Consider the following 20,098-nt stretch of genomic DNA (forward strand, 5'->3'; position numbering starts at 1 on the left):
TACATGCAAAAGAATGAAACTTGACCACTCTCTCACACCATACACAAAGATAAACCCCAAATGGGTGAAAGACCTCGATGTGAGACAGGAATCCATCAAAATCCTAGAGGAGAACATAGGCAGCAACCTCTACGACATCGGCCAAAGCAACCTTTTTCATGACACATCTCCAAAGGCAAGAGAAACAAAAGATAAAATGAACTTGTGGGACTTCATCAAGATAAAAAGCTTCTGCACAGCCAAGGAAACAGTCAAAAAAACTAAGAGGCAGCCCACGGAATGGGAGAAGATATTTGCAAATGATGCTACAGATAAAAGACTGGTATCCAAGATCAAAGAACATCATTTCAAATATGTCCCACTCCTCTACTTCTCATTTGAAAAGTATTCTCATACCATAAAAATATTAAGTTAAACTGTGATAAGGTTTATATCCTTAAGGAAAATATTACCAATGAAGAGACAGTAAATTTGAATTCTAACTACTACATCTATTACTAAATCAATCAATGAACTTAGATCAATTAACTTTTCAGAATAAGGATACCACCTTCTTCATTATCCCCCTCATCGAATCTGACAAAAAAATAAAGGACATTTTCCTCAAAATACTGCAAATATAAAAGAAAAAAACAAAGAAACAGTCATAATAAGGCAAAACACAGTTAATGAATGTGCTTGCATGGTTAACCTCTAATCACCTACGAAATAAGAATGAAAACCGACACAAACTCTAGCAGTAGATTTCTAAATAGAAGCACTATGACATGTTCAGAACAGAAAAATTCTTTGTAGTGTAAGACTATCTGGAGTATCACATCCCTTGGTGCCACATAACCAGTGTCAGTACTAACCCCCATATTTTGACAACCAAAACCATCCCTAATATACCAATATCACCCAGGCTGAGAACCATTACTAGACAAACACAGCTCTGTAATATAGTGGAAAAGATCTGAAGCTTGACAGACAGTCATCTTGAAAGGGGATTCTTTCTTCTTTAGGATTTATTTATTTGACAGAGAGAGAGAGAGACAGAGACAGAGAGAGAGCAGAAGCAGGGGCAATGGGAGAGGGAGAAGCAAGCTCCCCACTGAGCAGGGAGCCTGATGTGGGACTCAATCCCACGACCCTGGGATCATGATGTGAGCTAACGGCAGACTCTTAAGTGACTGAGCCACCCAGGTGCCCCTTGAAATGGGATTCTAATGCTTCCTGATCAGTATGTTACTCCAATACTTTAAGAAATTGTGCCACGGATATAGAGAACTTCAACAACATTAGTTATAGTTTGTTCTTCTACCAAGTTACTTTTACAACTTGAGCTTTCAAATTATCTTAGAGTGATTTGACCTTTAAATTGTCATTTTAACATGCTATAAAAAGTGCTTTACTATAACTTACCACTCAAGGATTTAGGTGGTTTGGTGGAAGGCTAAATGTGTATGAACGGTCTTATAGGTCTTAGTGTGGGGTAGTACCTAGCAGGCACACACTGAAAGATATGGGAACTCAAATCTTTGCTGAAGTAATTTTTTTTTAATTAACAGATAAAAACCTTCCTTGAATACTGAGAAGAGCCTAACGTCAAGGATGCCTTTCAAAAGCGTAAAAGCATCACACTAACTGTAAGAGAACTCTAATAGAAAATATAAAAGCCATCAGAACTGAAATGAATAACTGTATATTCAATGGCATATTCAAAATATAGATTTGATCTATAATACAGATTACATAAAACACAGTCTACACAAGGACAGAAAGGGTGAAACACTGAGCATAAATATCAAATTCTTGACTTTGAGCTTGTAAAGTAGGTGTTTCTCATGAGATGACCAATGGAACACGAATGAAGTATACAAATGATGTTATCTGATTATTTAAAGAACAAGTTCATGATTCCACAATACTTCAGCAGGAAAAGTAGGTAAACTAAACTTCTATATACTACATACTGAGGATTAATGGAAAGGACAGATAACAGTTACTACATACTTAAATTCAATATGGTGATATTTTGAGTTTCCTAGACCAAATATACACTAAGGTATATTTCTGTCAAGCAAAACACAACACAATATAATGCATGGGAGAGAGAGAAATCACTCAAAACTTCAATATCAAATTGGCGTGTCTTGTTTCATGATTTTAACTTTCAAATAATTCTTCATTATAGGCACTTAAGAACGCAGTACAGAGAAGTGAGAAAAAACATAAGATTGGGAGTAAAAACCTGACTTTGAATCTTGCCTCTGTTACTACTTTTGGAAAGTCACGTTAAAATCTCGGGGCTTTAGTTTCCTTATCTGTGAAATGATCTCGATAGTCATAAGGACTCTATAGGTCCTAGCTATAAAATAAGTGGTGTTTTAAAAATTGCAATAAAATACAAAAGTAAAATCACTGTCTAGGGCAAGTAAAGATGAAAAAATGAGACTAAATCAGAACCCTACCCTAGTCAAGGACGTGGCTCCTGTTACTATCCCCATTTTCTCCCAAATCATCATCTCAATTTCCCCCTGAAAATGGATCATTCTCTTCTGGATACACAGATGTTATAATGCAGTCCACTGATGAAAAAAGAAAATTCCTATCAAACAACCAGTTGAAGAAAGACTTCACTTAAACAGTGGCAAAAAGGGCAAAATACCTCATAAGAAACTTTACCAAAAAAACTGAAGACTTCTAGGAGGAAAATTTCACAACACTAAAAGATACAAAGATATGTTATGCTCTTGGATAGGAAGATTTAATATCATAAAGACAATTTATTAATTTAAAACTAAGCCAATTTAAAAAGAAACTGTTTTGTTTTTAGGCTAGTCAAGCCAATTCCAAAGTTTATCCGGGGACAGAAGGAAAGGGAAGGAGTATTTAGAAAAACTTTGAAACCATGCATAAGCAGGCCATGTATACACACGTGCAAATAGGACAAAATATAAAGTTCAAAAAATACATGGGGTAATACGCATGGGAGTGTAATATATAAAGGCAGTATTTCAAATCAGAAAGGGAAAAAATGGATTATTCAGTAAACGGCACTGGAATTTTGGGTAGCCAAACAGAAGAATAAAGTTAGAATATCCTACGTAAGAGGATATTCCAAACAGAGCAAAGATTTAAATGTAAAAAATGTAACCACAGGTACAAAGACTTTGGAAGACAGTTTGGCAATTTCTCACAAAGCTAACCATAGTCTTCCAAATACCCAGCAACCATGCTCCTAGTTTTTACCTAATTAAACTGAAAGCCTATGTCCACACACACAAAGCTATAGGTGAATTTATTTCATAGCAGCTTTATTCACAGTTACCAAAAACCGGAAGGCATCTAGATGTCCTTCAATAGGTGAATGGATAAACAAACTGTAGTACATCCATATAATGGAATATTATTCAGAAATACATGCATTTTGCTTAGTAAAACAAGCCAGTCTTAAAAGGCTACATACATGATCTTAATTATACAACATATTGATAAAGGAAACATTGAAGAGGCAATAAAAAAAAAACAAACAGTGGTTGTCAGAGGTTAAGAGAGAGGGAGGAGAAGAATGAATAGGTGGAGCAAAGAACATTTTTAAGATGGTGTAGCTATTCTGTGTGATACTGTAATGATAGATACGTATCACTCAGCATTTGTCAAAATCGATAAAACTGTACAGCACAAAACAAGCTGGAAACAACAGATTTCAGTTAATAATGTTTCAATATTGGTTCATTACTTATAACACATGTACCAGACAATGCAAGATGTTAATAATAGGGTTAGCTGTATGTGAGGGGTAGGGTGGGTACATAGAAATCTTTGTACTGTCCACTCGATTTTTCTGTAAATCTAAGACTGTATTTTAAAAACCAAAGACTATTAATTATGAAACAAAAAAAATGAAACCACAAAGAAAAAAATGAGTTAATTCCACTAAAACCTTGGAGAGGGCAAGTCCTGTACAATTCAAAATTCTACAAACCCTAAGAAAAGACTGATAAATTTACCTGTATAAAAATTAAAAACTTCTAAATGGAAAAACAACAAAGTAAAAAGAATAATGTAACATATACATATATATACACACACACATACAACTCAAATCATAGACAAGATATGTCCCTAATACATCAAAGACTACAAGAAATGAAAGGATACGTACAGTTCACAGAAAAGGAAACATAAAAATCTCTTAAACACAGAAAATGATGTTTAATCTTGCAAAGGATAAGAGCCTTTGATTTAATGTAAGACTATTTCACGATGAGTCCAGGGTGATGTACGGAAGTGCTGAATTACTATACTGTACACCTGAAATTAATATAACACTGTATGTTAACTAACGAATTAAAATAAAAACTTAAGGGGCGCCTGGGTGGCACAGCGGTTAAGCGTCTGCCTTCGGCTCAGGGCGTGATCCCGGCGTTCTGGGATCGAGCCCCACGTCAGGCTCCTCCGCTATGAGCCTGCTTCTTCCTCTCCCACACCCCCTGCTTGTGTTCCCTCTCTCCTGGCTGTCTCTACCTCTGTCAAATAAATAAATAAAATCTTTAAAAAAATAAAATAAAAATAAAATAAAAAATAAAAACTTAAAAAAAACAATAACAACAAAGACTGGGGCACCTGGGTGGCACAGTCAGTTAAGCAGCCAACTCTTGGTTTTGGCTCAGGTTGTGATCTCGGGCCTGTGGGATGGAGCCCCGAGTCCAGCTCTGCACTCAGCACAGAGTCTGCTTAAGATGCTCTCTTCCTCTGCCCTTCCCCGCCTTCCCCCCACATGTGCTCTTTCTCTCTCTCTCTCTCTCAAATAAACAAATAAATCTTTAAAAAACAAACAAAAAAACAAAAACAAAGACTATCCCACCTCAAACCCCTTCCCCCTTTATGGACAGGGGTCAAAAGAGAGCCCCAGTCACTCCTTCCTAGGCCTCCAGGGTTCCACTATCTGCAAAGGTCAGGAGGAAGTGTTGGGCACCCAACTTTCTCTACTATCCAATAATTGAGAATTTGAGAACACATGCCTATTATTCCTGTTTACACCAGTCCCTATGAGAAGCTCCAGACTCTCCATCATTAAACAGCTCTACATATGCATTACTTTCCACCTTCTGAAACCTCTCTGCTGTGTCCTCTAGAACTCACAGTCCACTGTCAACAAAAGCCCCGATCCTCAGTCCTTTAGCTCTACAGAAATCTGGCTCTCCAGGGAGGATACTACTCCCACTATATAGGTAGGTACAAGATATGGGTCTTCTTTGCCCACTTTCCTACTTCCAAATCATTCTCCCTCCCTCTTTCCTAAAACAGTCCAATTCTCATCAGGCCAGACTATCTTCTTAATGCATTTATTTTAAAAACCTCAAGTGGGGTGCCCAGGTAGCTCAGTCGATTAAGTGTCTGACTCTTGATTTTGGCTCAGGTCATGATCCCCAGGCTGTGGAATCAAGCACTATGTTGGGCTCTGTGCTAGGCATGGAGCCTGCTTGAAATGATCTCTCTCCCTCTCCCTCTGCCCTCCCTCTCTTTCTTTCTAAAAAACAAAACAACAACAAAAAACCCAAAACAAGAAACACAATTACTCCTCATCCCTCAATGATTTTAACTCCTGGCTCACTGCCACTCTCTCCAACATCACTCCTGTCTTAATTCTCAGAGATGTTAATAATTACTATGTAAGAGATGTCTCCAACATCTTGCCTTTTCAACTTCTATCCCACTTTATTAACTGCCATGGTCACGTCCTAGACCATGCCATTACCAGTAAATGAAAACCCTCTATAATCTCAATTTCAAGCATTCCAATTATCACTTCTATTTTTCTAACTCACTCACTCTCTTACATCCAACTCTGTGCTCATTTAAGGCAACTCACCTCTGTTCCAGCTACTTTGTATCTTTGAAGTTCCTAGCACCAAGCATTTTCTCTTTTGCAGGATTCACACAGATATTACTTCCTCTGCCAGGGACCTGCTTTCAGCTCTTAGGTTCTTCTCAATTTTAAAATCATAAATGTTATCCCTTCAAACTAGTCCTTCCCTGAAAAATCTAAATAGGTCTCCCCTTTTATTCTCCACTAAAGCACTCTGATCACTATCTTCTTAGCTTGTTATCTGTCTACCTGTTCATTTCTACTTTCTACTACTAGACTGTCACTACTGGTGACAAAGGCTTTGTTGTTTTATTTACCACTGCATACACAAAGCATGATACTCAGCCAGTACTCACTGTTTTGTCAAATGAAAGAAAAAGTGACGCAGAAAGAATGAAACTAACTAAAAATAAGTCCACAATGCGAAGTAAAAGAGACATGGAAATCAAGATCACACTTTACAAAAAAAATCCTTCAATTTTACTCCTGTCGGGATGTCCCCTAATTTAAATTATACTTAATCTAAAAATGAATTAGATTCCATTGTAAACTGGAAAAACCTACAGTACCTAGAGCTGCTGTGATAAGTATATATATAATGTTTCTAAGGAACTTAAACAAGACTTGACAAATAATAAGTCATCAATAAATATTGGCTATTATTTTTTAAAGAGCCCTTGAAAGACTTTAAAAATTAAGGCCTATATATATATGTATATATATATATATATGAAAAGATGTGTTTCTCTACCTGATTGAAGATGGTTGAGTCAGAGACTACTTTTTCCCTTTAAAAAAAATCTGGAAATATTCTATCAAACTCCAGGTGAAAAACAGAAATAGTCACAGCCCAGGTACAAGACTAGACAGACAAAATGAAAAGCATTTTTAGCAAACTCTTTTCCAAAGGTTTACATTTGTATTTGTCACAAAATGTCAGTAATGACTATCATTATCCTTCTAGTTCTAGGAATAAATCAAAGATTTACCACCTAAATAGATCCCTTAACCAAGTAAAGAAAAGAGTTGTATCTTGTTTTCCAGTCAACTCTATCTCTATCCAAAGCTAAGCGAAGACAGTGCAAATATAAAATAACAGCACAAATTAATCTAGATGTCAATTAGAGACCTTTAATTTTAACTTGTTATTGTGGATAATCAACATCTACCCAGACATTTATTTTTCACATGAGAATATAAATAAATCAATTAAAACTAACAAACAAAAGTTATTCATTATGCAAAGACATGTTAAAGAAAACTGCTACCATCATTCTCAAAGTTCTCTTGATTCTAAACAAACAGACTTTTCAGTCCATCATATGACCTCACTGGCTAGGCATTTTTCAGTACTTACTCATACACTGGAATTGCACACTAAAAGTCATGTGAATATCCTAGGAAGTCAGAAAAAATTTTCAAAATGTTCTTTAGAGTTTCAAGTCCATCATATTCAAACATTTCAGGCTCAAAAAAAAAACTTCTAACCTATATAAAGCAAATAGTAACCACATCTACTAGGTTTCCTGAGACTGATATAATTATTTGTAATTATTAATTAAATGATTTTACTTAGTAATTATTACTTAAGTGTGGTAACAGTCTACATGCCACTAATCAAAACTCATGTTAAACTAGAAAATGATTTCTAAATTTGTCAATTTAACAACCAATGTACCGCTAACAGACATTAAAAGAAATATATTTCTAAGGCTATCAGGATATATTAATGAATTAACTAATTACAAATGTGGAATCGTGTATATAATATGCTTATTATATATGAATGGAAAATAAATTCATATTTCTGTAAAGAAACAATGGAAAGATAAAAAGGAACAAAAGCATTTATCTGTAGAGGATGGGGGAAAAAACACGGATAGGAGTTAGACTTGCCCATGTTCACCTTTTCAAGATATTTTAACTTTTGAGCCATATAAATATAAATCTATTTTTAAATCAAAAAAGTACATATTTTATATAAGCATAAGTATTTCTTGGAATCAACAAATATAAATATAATCACACATATGTATGTATGGTTTAAAGAACAGAACAATAAAACTTTAAAAAGAGAAAGAATAAAAGGAACGTTTTTCAAAACACTGGAAGCCATGTTTCTGGGTCACAGTTCTGACTAAATAAAATTTCACAATAATGGCTTTTTCTTCCATTTAAAACTTGAGAATTTTTCCAACTACGACAACTCTAAAAATAGATGATACTTGGAGGAGGGTGAGGAGGAGGAGGAGGAGGAGGAGGAGGAGGAGGAGGAGGAAAAAAGGCCAAAAGGATTTGGGTGGCCAGGGGGAGAAAGACTTGATATAAATTATTTTATTTATGCACTAAATAATTCCACAATATACTGATGATTATAAGTCATTTTGATAAAAATACCAAAGTTTATAGAAAAAGAAAAGCTAAAGTTCCCTCCACAATCCCCAAATTCATCTTCTTAAATAGATCTGTACATTTCATAAAATTAGATTAAAACCAAATGGCAATGCTTTTTAAAAAATTCTAGACTGTCGCCTAGTACACAAATAACTTTATGAAATGCATTCCAATCCGTAACTTCCCTCTACTTCAACCTACCCTATCTAAATCTGTTTCAGGAAAACACACATCACATGGGTATGGTTTCAGGAACACCCCTCTCACACCAATGACATTTTTCAGTCTTCTCTAAAGCACACCAGGTACGTAGACTACCTCGCTGACAACCTACAGTAATGTTCAATATTCTAATGCTACCATCAGTAACCCATAACTAAACATGTGTATGTAGGTTCCTAGATAACATAAACCAGATCTCCAAAGTTCTCCATATACACTAATTACAAAACGATTTCAAAGATTAAAAACCAACTATAAGTGGTTACCAGCTCCTGGCGGGGGGAGAGGGTGGTGGTGAGCTGTCGTCTAGTAAGCAGAGTTTTAGTTGGGGATGATGAAAAGTAATGGAAATGGGTAGTGGTGAAAATCCCACAACAATGTGAATGTACTGAATGTCACAAAGATGCCACAAAATGTTTAAAGTCATAAATTTTATGTTATATATATTTTACCATAATAAAAATAAATAAGGGGGTGCCTGGGTGGCTCAGTCATTAAGCGTCTGCCTTCGGCTCAGGGAGTGATCCCAGGGTCCTGGGATCGAGCCCTGCCACCGGGATCCCTGCTCCACTGGGATAAAAGATAAATAAATAAATAAATAAATAAATAAATAAATAAATAATAAATATAAAAATAAATAAGCGAACAAAAGAAATATTATGAACACCACAAGTACCCCATAGTTTACTGCTCACCTGAAAAGTACCTTCATAATTTTCTACTACTAAGTTGATCTGAGAATATCTAACACAATTGTGTAACACTTATCCTTAAGCATGCAGGCACAACACCTAGGGCCCACAATAATTTTGGGGGCCCACAAAAATGTTTTCATTTATTTTATTTTATTTTTTCCAAAGCAAAGTTTATTGAGCGATAGTAAAGTGACAGTACAAAGCTCCCAAAGAGGAAGCGGAACCAAGAGGGTTGCCCATTTAAATTTATTTTAAAAGAAAAAGAAAAGAGAGAGGAAAAAATTAACTTTTAGGGCAAAGAAATGTTTGGATGTACAATAATATAGGTGTCTTTATAACAATGCAGTCATAAAACAGTTTTATTAATTTTCACAGAGAAAGAGACCCATAAAGGCAAAAGTGCCGAAGGCCCGTGAAAGTGAACACGGCCTTAATGGTTTCCATTTCCTATTATGAAATTATCAAGGTAAAACAAGAAAGTGAAAATGAAAACACAACTGGATATGTATATAAAACATTATTCTTAAAGAGAAATCACAAATATTAAGGGTTTGACTTTTTTTAAGGGCTAATACTAGACTAGCATCTCGATTATTATTTAATCCTTTCCAAACAATTCTTTATTAACAAGAGCTATAAAGAGAGACTACATTTATATAAATAAAATAAATAACTTGGAAATTAACTTAAAGAGGATTTAAAGGAACTAGAGAACAAATGTTAAGGGAGGAAAAAATAAGTGGAAGGAAAAAAGGAAGACAAGAGGAAAGGAAAAAACTATTTAAAAGGACAAACAGAACTACACCTCATTATTTAAATCAGCAAAGTTGAAAATACTTACTAATTTATAAACTTAGCATAAAACACCCAAAAGATAACTGAAATATTAAGGAACATACTGACAAGAAGTATATTGTCTAAGATAAATTTGAAAAAAAATGATAATGTATTGATCTAGATAAATAGATACATACTATCCATACAACCTATTGATACGAGATAAAAAGCAGACAAACAGGGTACCCGGGTGGCAAAGTCAGTTAAGCATTTGACTCATGGTTTTAGCTCAGGTCTGATCTCAGGGTGGTGAGATCAAGCCCCACGTCAGGCTCCACGCTCGGTATAGAGTCTGCTTGGGTTTCTCTCTCCCTCTTCCTGTGCCCCCCCAACTCTCTCTCTCTTTCCAATAAATAGATAAATCTTAAAAAAGGCAGGGAGGAACAGTTTTTTAAAGCTACAAATTAGGACATTTTAAATATATGAGAACAATACTGGATGGACCTTGAGGGCATTATGCTAAGTGAAATAAGTTGGAGAGAGAAAGACAAATACTGCAGGATCTCATGGATATGTGGCATCTAATAAAACTGAACTCACAGAGTAGAGAGTGGGTTGATGGTTGCCAGAGGTGGGGGGTGAGGGTGAGGTGAAGTGGGTGAAGGCGGTCAAAAGGTAAAAACTTCCAGTTTTAAGCGAGTTCGGGGAATGTAATGTACAGCACGGAGAGTATAGTTACAATACTTTATTGTACATTAAAGTTGCTAAGAGAGTACGTTAAAGTTCTCATCATACGAAAAAAATAGGGAAAACAATAACAAATGTGGCTAGGAAATTAACTGTTAACATGAAGAAAAACAAACTGATCTCTTTATCTTCATTGCACATTATACAGAATTTCAGATGGATTATAAATTTTTAACTGTAAAATATGGAATATTTCTAGTAATACAAGGGAGTTTATCCTTGCCTTTCAAGCAACAAACCAATTATAAAAAGTATCTACAAAATAAATACCAAATTTATCTTTACCAATGCAAAGATGAAAAGAAAACTGGAAGAGTGAAAAGAGGAGGGACTTTGTAACTGGAATGCTAGATAAAAGTTTTATCTCCAAAATATACTGGGATGGAATTAGCTCAATAACTAATCCTTAAGAGACAAATTGTCACAAAATTGAACTTCAATCAAAAAGAGGTTAAGTTGCACCCATTTAACCATGTGCTCGATACACCATAAACCCTTTATATATGTTAACCAATCTCACACTGACAAGAAGCCACCTGTGAAGAAGACACTATTTTTATTCCTACATAGCAAATGTGGCCCCTCCCCTACAAGGCAGTGTGACACAGCAAAGTGGTCAGAGCTAGGATGTGAACCCAGGGAGTTTCACTCCAAAGTCCATGCTCTCAACCACTACGCTATCTGCGTCTTTCCTCTGCACAACAAAAATTCATGGACTTTTTCGTTCTACAAATCTAAGTCTATAAGATAGACATAAACTACTATAGCACAAAACAAAACACAAACAAGAATGTTTTTGATAGAGTGCTTTGGGGATTCACAGGACCATAACATGATTTGCTGTAAAGAGGATAAAGAAAGCTTTGTAGAAGAAATGATATGTATATTGGGCCTGGAAAGATATGAGACACAAAGACAGAAAATGGGAGAATAAAATATTTCACACTGAGGAGGAGAAAAGATGGCAGAGGAGTAGGGGACCCCTTTTTCAGCTGATCCCCTGAGTCAAACTGGATATCTACCAGACCATCCTGAACACCCATGAAATCAGCCTGAGACGCAGGAAGATACATCTGGACCTCTACAAATGAATATCTCCAGCGCTGAGTATTGAGGTACAAAGCAGGGAACCGTGAATCCACGCACAGATATCGGAAGATAAACGGAAGGGGGAGGGAGCCGACGTGCTCGGGCACCGGGTGTAGTAGCCACCTGCACTGGGGAGCGGGCCAGACTCCCGGACCAGCATGCAGGAGAGAGCAGACTGAGACCTTGAGCCCCAGAACGCGCATGTGACCAGACTGAAAACCAGAGCTCCGGAGCGCTCACTGGAGCCGGACTGATACTGGGAGCTCGGGAGCAGGCGCGCGTCCAGACTGAAAACCGGAGCTCCGGAGCGCGCACTCAAACTAGACTGAAAACGGGAGCTCGGGAGCACACGCGTGACCTGACTGAAAACCGGAGCTCCGGAACGCTCACTGGAACCAGACTGATACCAGAAGCTCAGGAGCGCGTGCATGCCCAGACTGAAAACCGGCACTCTGGAGCGCACAAGAACCACACTGAAACAGGGAGCTTGGGAGCGCGCAAGGGAACTGGGGGCAGCAGGCAGTGTTAGAAGCACAAAGGACAGAGACCTGCCGGCCCTGGAAGTGAGGGCTGGGAGAGGGACGCACAACCGGGGACGCTGCAGGGTTTTTCGCAGCACCGACAGAAACAGAGTTAAAGTGGCCAAGAGAGCTCAGTGGAGAGCAGACTGCGATCTCTCTGTTCTGAGACAGAGGCTAGGATACGGCCACTGCTGCTCTGACTCTCAGGAGAGGCACAGAAAACCGCCAGGGAAAGCTGCCAGAGAACAAAACCCCAGAAATACCAGCTCACATTGTGCCAATCACCATCCCCCCTCGCAGGGGACAGGGCAACTCTACCCAAACAGGGTTGCCTGAATATCAGTGCAACAGGCCCCTCCCCCACAAGGCAGGCTGAAAATTCAAGAAGCCCAAATCCCTAGGGTCCCTATAAAACAAGAGCACACTGCCTGGGTCCTGGTCAATAATTTGGGCTCTGGGCAAGCCCGCAACCTCTCCTCATCAGAATGACGAGAAGGAGAAATCCCCCCCAGCAAAGAAAAGATAATGAGTCTGTGGCCTCTGCCACAGAACTGATGGATATGGATATAACCAAATTGTCAGAAATGGAGTTCAGAGTAACAATGGTCAAGACGATGTGTAGGCTTGAAAAAAATATTAACGAAAATATTAACGAGAATATAGAATCTCTAAGGGCGGAAATGAGAGTGAATCTGGCAAAAATTAAAAATGCTATGAATCAACTGCAGTCTAAACTAGACGCTCTGACAGCCAGGGTAAATGAGGCAGAAGAAAGAATTAGTGAATTGGAGGATGGGATGGTAGAAATGAAACGTTCCAATGTCAGAATCATCGGCATCCCCGAGGGTGTGGAGAAAGAGAGAGGTCTAGAAGAGATATTTGAACGAACTGTAGCTGAGAACCTCCCTAATATGGCAAAGGAAACAAGCATTTGTGTCCAAGAGGCAGAGAGGACCCCTCCCAAGGTCAATGATAACAGACCTACACAACGTCAGGTCATAGTGCATTTCGCAAATATTAGATCCAAGGATACAGTATTGAAAGCGGCCAGGGGGAAGAAAATCCTTACGTACAGAGGGAAAAATATCAGAATAACGTCAGACCTGTCTACAGAGACCTGGCAGGCTAGGAAGGGTTGGCAGGGTATTTTCAAAGCTCTATCTGAGAAGAACATGCAGCCAAGTATCCTTAATCCAGCAAGGCTGTCACTCTGAATTGATGGAGAGATAAGGACCTTCCAGGATCAGAAGAAACTGAAGGAATTCGTAACCACCAAACCAGCCCTACATGAGATATTAAGGTGGGTTCTATAAAAGTAAAAAGGCCCCAAGAGTGATACAGAACAGAAATTTACAATCTATAGAAACAAAGACTTCACAGGCAACATTATATCATTAAAATCGTATCTCTCGATAAACACTCTCTATGGGAATGGCCTAAATACTCCCATAAAACACCACAGGGGTGCAGACTGGATAAAAAGACATGACCCATCCATTTGCTGTCTATAAGAGACTCATTTTGAAACCTAAAGATACATCCAGACTGATAGTGAAGGGATGGAAAACCATTTTTCATGCCAATGGACCTCAAAAGAAAGCTGGGATAGCAATTCTCATATCAGACAGATTAGATATTAAGCTAAAGACCGTAGTTAGAGATACAGAAGGACACTATATTATTCTTAAAGGATGTATCCAACAAGTAGATATGACAATTATAAATATCTATGCCCCCAACAGGGGGGCAGCTAGATACACAAGCCAACTCTTAACCAGAATAAAGAGACATAACGATAATAATACATTAATAGTAGGGGACCGCAACACTCCACTCTCAGCAATAGACAGATCACCTAAGCAGAAAATCAACAAAGAAACAAGAGCTTTGAATGACATACTGGACCAGATGGACCTCATAGATATATACAGAACACTATACACCAGAACAACAGAATACTCCTTCTTTTTGAATGCACATGGAACTTTCTCCAGAAAAGACCATATACTGGGTCACAAAACAGGTCTCAATCGATACCAAAAGACTGAGGTTATTCCCTGCATATTCTCAGACCACAATGCTTTGAAACTGGAACTCAGTCAGAGGAGAAATCTGGAAGAAACTCAAAGACTTGGAAACTAAGAACCATCCTGCTCAAGAGTGACTGGGTAAACCAGTAAATTAAAAACCAGTTTAAACAATTTTTGGAGACAAATGAGAATGAAAATACATCAGTCCAAAACCTATGGGACACTGCAAAGGTGGTCCTAAGGGGAAAACACATAGCCATTCAAGCCTCACTCAAAAGAACAGAAAAATCTAAAATGCAGTTTTTATATTCTCACCTCAAGAAGCTGGAGCTGGAACAGAAGAACATGTCTAACCCACGCACGAGAAGGCAGTTGATCAAGATTAGAGCAGAGATCAATGAATTAGAAACCAGGAGCACAGTAGAGCAGATCAACAGAACTAGAAGCTGGCTCTTTGAAAGAATAAATAAGATCGATAAGCCACTGGCAAGACTTATTCAAAAGAATAGAGAAAGGACCCAAATTAATAAAATTATGAATGAAAGGGGAGAGATCACAACGAATACCAATGAAATAGGAAGGATCATTAGAAACTTTTATCAACAGCTTTATGCCAATAAATTAAACAACCTGGATGAAATGGATGCCTTCCTGGAAACCTATAAACTACCAAGACTGAAACAGGAAGAAATTGATTATTTAAACAGACCAATTAATCATGAAGAGATTGAAGCAGTGATCAAAAACCTCCCCACAAACAAGAGAGTGGGGCCCGACGGATTCCCTGGGGAATTCTACTAAACATTCAAAGAAGAAATAATACCTATTCTCCTGAAGCTGTTTCAAAAAACAGAAACAGAAGGAAAACTACCAAACTCATTCTATGAGGCCAATATTACCTTGATCCTCAAACCAGGCAAAGACCCCATCAAAAAGGAGAATTACAGACCGATATCCCTGATGAATATGGACACCAAAATTCTCAACAAGATCTAGCTAATAGGATCCAACAGTACAAAAAGGATATGTTCATCATGACCAAGTGGGATTCATCCCTGGGATCCAAGGTGAAGTCCAACATTCGCAGATCGATCAGTGTGATGGCCATATCAACAAGAAAAGGGTCAAGAACCATACGATCCTCTCAAATGATGCAGAAAAAGCATTTGACAAAACAAGCGATCCTTTCTGATTAAAAATCCTTCAGACTGTAGGAGAGAGGGTACATTCCTCAATTTCATGAAAACCATCTGAAAAGCCTACAGCAATTATCTCATTCTCAATGGGGAAAAGCTGGAAGCCTTTCCCTAAGATCAGGAACACGACAAGGATGCCCACTCTCACCATTATTATTCAACATAGTACTAGAAGTCCTTGCAACAGCAATCAGACAAAAAGGGATAAAAGGTATCCAAATCGGCAAAGAAAGTCACAGAAGACGTGATACTCTATATGGAAAACTCCAAAACTACCACCCCCAAACTACTAGAAGTTACAGAGCAATTCAGTAATGTGGCAGGATATCACAATGCTCAGAAATCAGTTTGCATTTCTATACACGAACAATGAGACTGAAGAAAGAGAAATTAGGAATCCATTCCATTTACAATAGCACCAAAAAATCATACGTTATCTCGAATTAATCTAACAGAGACGTAAAGGAGCTATCTTCTAGAAAATCTACAATCACTCTTGAAAGACATTGAAGAAGACGCAGTAAGATGGGGAAAATATTCTATGTGTCATGGATCGGAAGAATTTATATTAGTTAAAATGCCTATGCTACCAGAGCAATCTATACCTTCAAATGCATCCCAATCAAAATAATCCAATGACATTTTTCAAAGAACTGGAACAAACAGCCCTTAAGTTATGGAACCAGAAAAGGCCCAATTGCTAGGAATTTGAAAAGGAAAAACAAAGCTTCAAAGGATTCGTATCTAAACTGGATTAAAAGACACCAGGTACTACACACTTATGGAATATACAAAAACAGACACATAGACCAATGAAATAGAGAATATGGAACCCAGACTAACTCTCGCGCTTTTAATCACCTTTGATAAAGAGGAAAAAACACCCAGTGGAAAAAGACAGTCTCTTTCAATAAATGGTGCTGGGAAAACTGGACAGCTATATGCAAAAGAATGAAACTGACCACTCTCTCACACCATACACAAAGATAAACTCCAAATGGATGAAAGACCTGGATGTGAAACAGGAATCATCAAATTAGAGGAGAAATAGGCTGAAACTCTTTGACATTAGCAAGCAGCAATTTTTTCATGACACATCTCCAAAGGAAGAGAAACAAAAGATAAAATGAACTTGTGGAATTATCATAATTAGCATACTCAGATAAAAAGCTTCTGCACAGCCAAGGAAACAGTCAAAAAAACTAAGAGGCAGCCCACGGAATGGAGAAGATATTTGCAAATGACACTACAGATAAAGACTGGTATCCAAGATCTAAAGAACTTCTCAAACTCAATACACGGGAAACAAATAATCAAATAAAAAAATGGGCAGAAGATATGAACAGACACTTTTCCAATGATGACATACAAATGGCTAACAGACACATGAAAAAATGTTCAAAATCATTAGCCATCAGGGAAATTCAAATCAAAACCATATTGAGATGCCACCTTACGCCAGTTAGAATGGCAAAAATTGACAAGGCAGGAAACGACAAATGTTGGAGAGGCTGTGGAGAAAGGGGATCCCTCTTACACTGTTGGTGGGAATGCAAGTTGGTACACCCACTTTGGAAAACAGTGTGGAGGTCCCTTACAAAGTTAAAAATTGAGCTACCCTATGATCCAGCAATTGCACTACTGGGTATTTACCCCAAAGATACAGACGTAGTGAAGAGAAGGGCTATATGCACCCCAATGTTCATAGCAGCATTGTCCACAATAGCTAAATTGTGGAAGGAGCCGGGATGCCCTTCAACAGATGACTGGATTAAGGATAGATGGTCCAGGGGCGCCTGGGCACAGCAGTTAGCGTCTGCCTTCAGCTCAGGGCGTGATCCCGGCGTTATGGGATCGAGCCCCACATCAGGCTCCTCCGCTATGAGCCTGCTTCTTCCTCTCCCACTCCCCCTGCTTGTGTTCCCTCTCTCACTGGCTGTCTCTATCTCTGTCGAATAAAATAAATAAAATCTTTAAAAATAAATAAATAAATAAATAAAAATAAATATTAAGAAGATGTGGTCCATATATACAATGGAATATTACTCAGCTATCAGAAAGAAAAATTACAGAACATTTGCAGCAACATGGATGGGACTGGAGGAGATTATGCTAAGTGAAATAAGTCAAGCAGAGAAAGACAATTATCATATGGTTTCACTCATTTATGGAACATAAGAAATAGGAAGATCGGTAGGAGAAGGAAGGGAAGAATGAAGGGGGGGTAAACAGAAGGGGGAATGAACCAAGAGAGACTGTGGACTCTGGGAAACAAACGGAGGGCTTCAGAGGGGAGGGGAGTGGGGGACTGGGATAGGCCGGTGATAGGTATTAAGGAGGGCATGTATTGCACTGGGTATTATACGCAAATAATGAATCATGGAACGTTGCATCAAAAAATGGGTATGTACTGTATGGTGACCAACATAAGAAAATAAAAATTATTATAAAAAAATATATATTTCACGCTAAAGGAATACAATGACCAAAAGGATTTAACTAAGATAGGAAAGCACTGGCAACTGAAAAGCTTGAGTTAAAAAAATGGTACTTGGAGGAAAAATAAATGGAAAAGAAATGAGTCAGATGACTAGAGGGAGTCAGACAACTCACTGCAGAAGGTAGAGGAGTAACATGGTCAGAGATGTTACAGGGCAACTAGATATAAGATGTGTACAGAAAAGATACGGAAAGAAATATCAGAAGGTTAATTTGCTAGTCTAGGCATGGTAAGGAATGTCTCAAGTAAAGTGGGACCAACAGAACTAGAGAAAAAGGAATAGAAATATAGCACACAGTAGCTACACAAATTCCAATTAAATTAAGGAACTAACAGAGTCAGAAAGAAAAAGACTCAGTACACTAAAATGTAAAGACAACCAAGGGGATGGATGAGGCCACATTTGGAGACCACGCTTTGGGGAACCTGACAAGGGCTGCACGTTACAAACCAAAGAGGGCTTGACTGAAGGGGCTGAAAGACCCTGAAGACAAACTGTCCTTGCCTGCTTTGTCCAGGTTCAAGAAGTTAACTGAGAAGACTTTATAATATCAATACTCTGAGATATTTTGGAGGAAGATTGACAGAATTTAGCAAGAGTATTAATGTGGAGGTGACTCTAAGGTTTTAAGTGCAAATGAAATAATCTTGTCATTAACAGACAGGAACAAAAGAGGGAAAGCAGGTTTAGAGCAAAAAGAGACATGACTTCAGGTTTCTACATGGTGAGATCAAAGCTTATACAGTATGATATCCAGAAATAATGATGTGTCCACAAGACTAGGGCTATGGTGAGAAAAATCAGAGCTGAAAATATAGATGTCACCCATATAAAGATATGTATAAGTTGTAAGATTTTTTTAAAAATGTACTAGAAAAGAAGAAAGTATTAGGGAAACAAAACGGATCAAAGAATGTTTAAGGAACTGCCTATATTTAGGGGGGAAGGAAGCAGAGCCAAAGAAAGCATCATCAGAGGGTTAAGATTAGCACCACCAGAATCAAGTATAGGGGCACCTGGCTGACTCAACTGGTGAAGCATGCAACTCTTGATCTTGGGGTTATGAGTTCAAGGCCCTATGTTGGAGCCCTATGTTGGATGTAGAAGTTGCTTAAAAATAAAATCTTAACAAAAAAAAGTATAACACAGCAGGGTTCTCTAACAGTTTTCACAGGAAAGTACATAAATAAGACAATATTTTTGTGGCACAAAGGGGTAAATGAGGCTGCTAATAACCAGGTGTTATTAGCCCAAGAATTTAGGAAATTATTAATCTGCATACCAGTTGATCCACTTGTACTGAAAGCTCTGTATTAACAAAAAGGCTTTATGCCAGAAAGTTTAAGATTATACTGTCCTAAACTCTCTTTCTATAGTCACTGATCAGTTAGGTGGAATATCGCAGATACGACAATGAAGCAAAGAACTGAAAACCATGAAACTTGAGAAATCAATTAATTGAGAAATCACTAACGGTTTTAAAAGTCAATAGAAAAAGCTAGACTTCAGGAAGCAACTATGGACAAAGGTTTAATTAAAATATCAACATTGTTACCAGTTATGTTACCCTAATTGGTTACAGAGAGTAACTAAAATGGGATGTTTCCTCATAGCTTCCTAACAAAAACATTCCTTTTTTAAACTAAGTTATAACTGTAATATGCTTTACCTTCTAACTCTCATTTTATTCATGTTAATAAAGAGAATAAATAAAGCTCCTCTGAAACTTTGCAACACTTACCCAGTTCGAGATTGACCGACTTTATCACAAATATCCAAAATGAGGCCCCAATCCTCAGCAGTATTCATCTCACTGGTTGCTTTCTCTGTGTATTATGAAAAGAAATTGCAGAAACATTATTTTTAAAAATCTTTAAGAGGTAAATAATCACATTCAAATGACCAAACTGTGATTAAGAAATCAGAATAGTTCCCAGCAGCCCATTTAACAAGATAGTCAAGTACATATTCAATGATGTAATGAGCACTGGGTGTTACATGCTACTGATGAATCACTAAATTCTACCCCTGAAACTAATAATACACTATGTGTTAACTAAATTGAATTT

General features: G+C 37.7%; 1 protein-coding gene across 1 annotated transcript in view; it reads right to left on the minus strand.

Moving 5' to 3' along the window:
* Window positions 1-20,098, minus strand: part of STAM (signal transducing adaptor molecule) — a 101,596-nt gene that overhangs the window by 61,190 nt on the left and 20,308 nt on the right. The window contains exon 2 of the mRNA XM_008692044.2: window positions 19,771-19,855. Coding sequence (XP_008690266.1) covers window positions 19,771-19,855 — 85 coding nt within the window. The remainder of the gene's footprint in view (window positions 1-19,770; window positions 19,856-20,098) is intronic.

The sequence above is a fragment of the Ursus maritimus genome, unplaced genomic scaffold (assembly GCF_017311325.1).
Source record: "Ursus maritimus isolate PB19 unplaced genomic scaffold, ASM1731132v1 scaffold_31, whole genome shotgun sequence".
Taxonomy (NCBI): domain Eukaryota; kingdom Metazoa; phylum Chordata; class Mammalia; order Carnivora; family Ursidae; genus Ursus; species Ursus maritimus.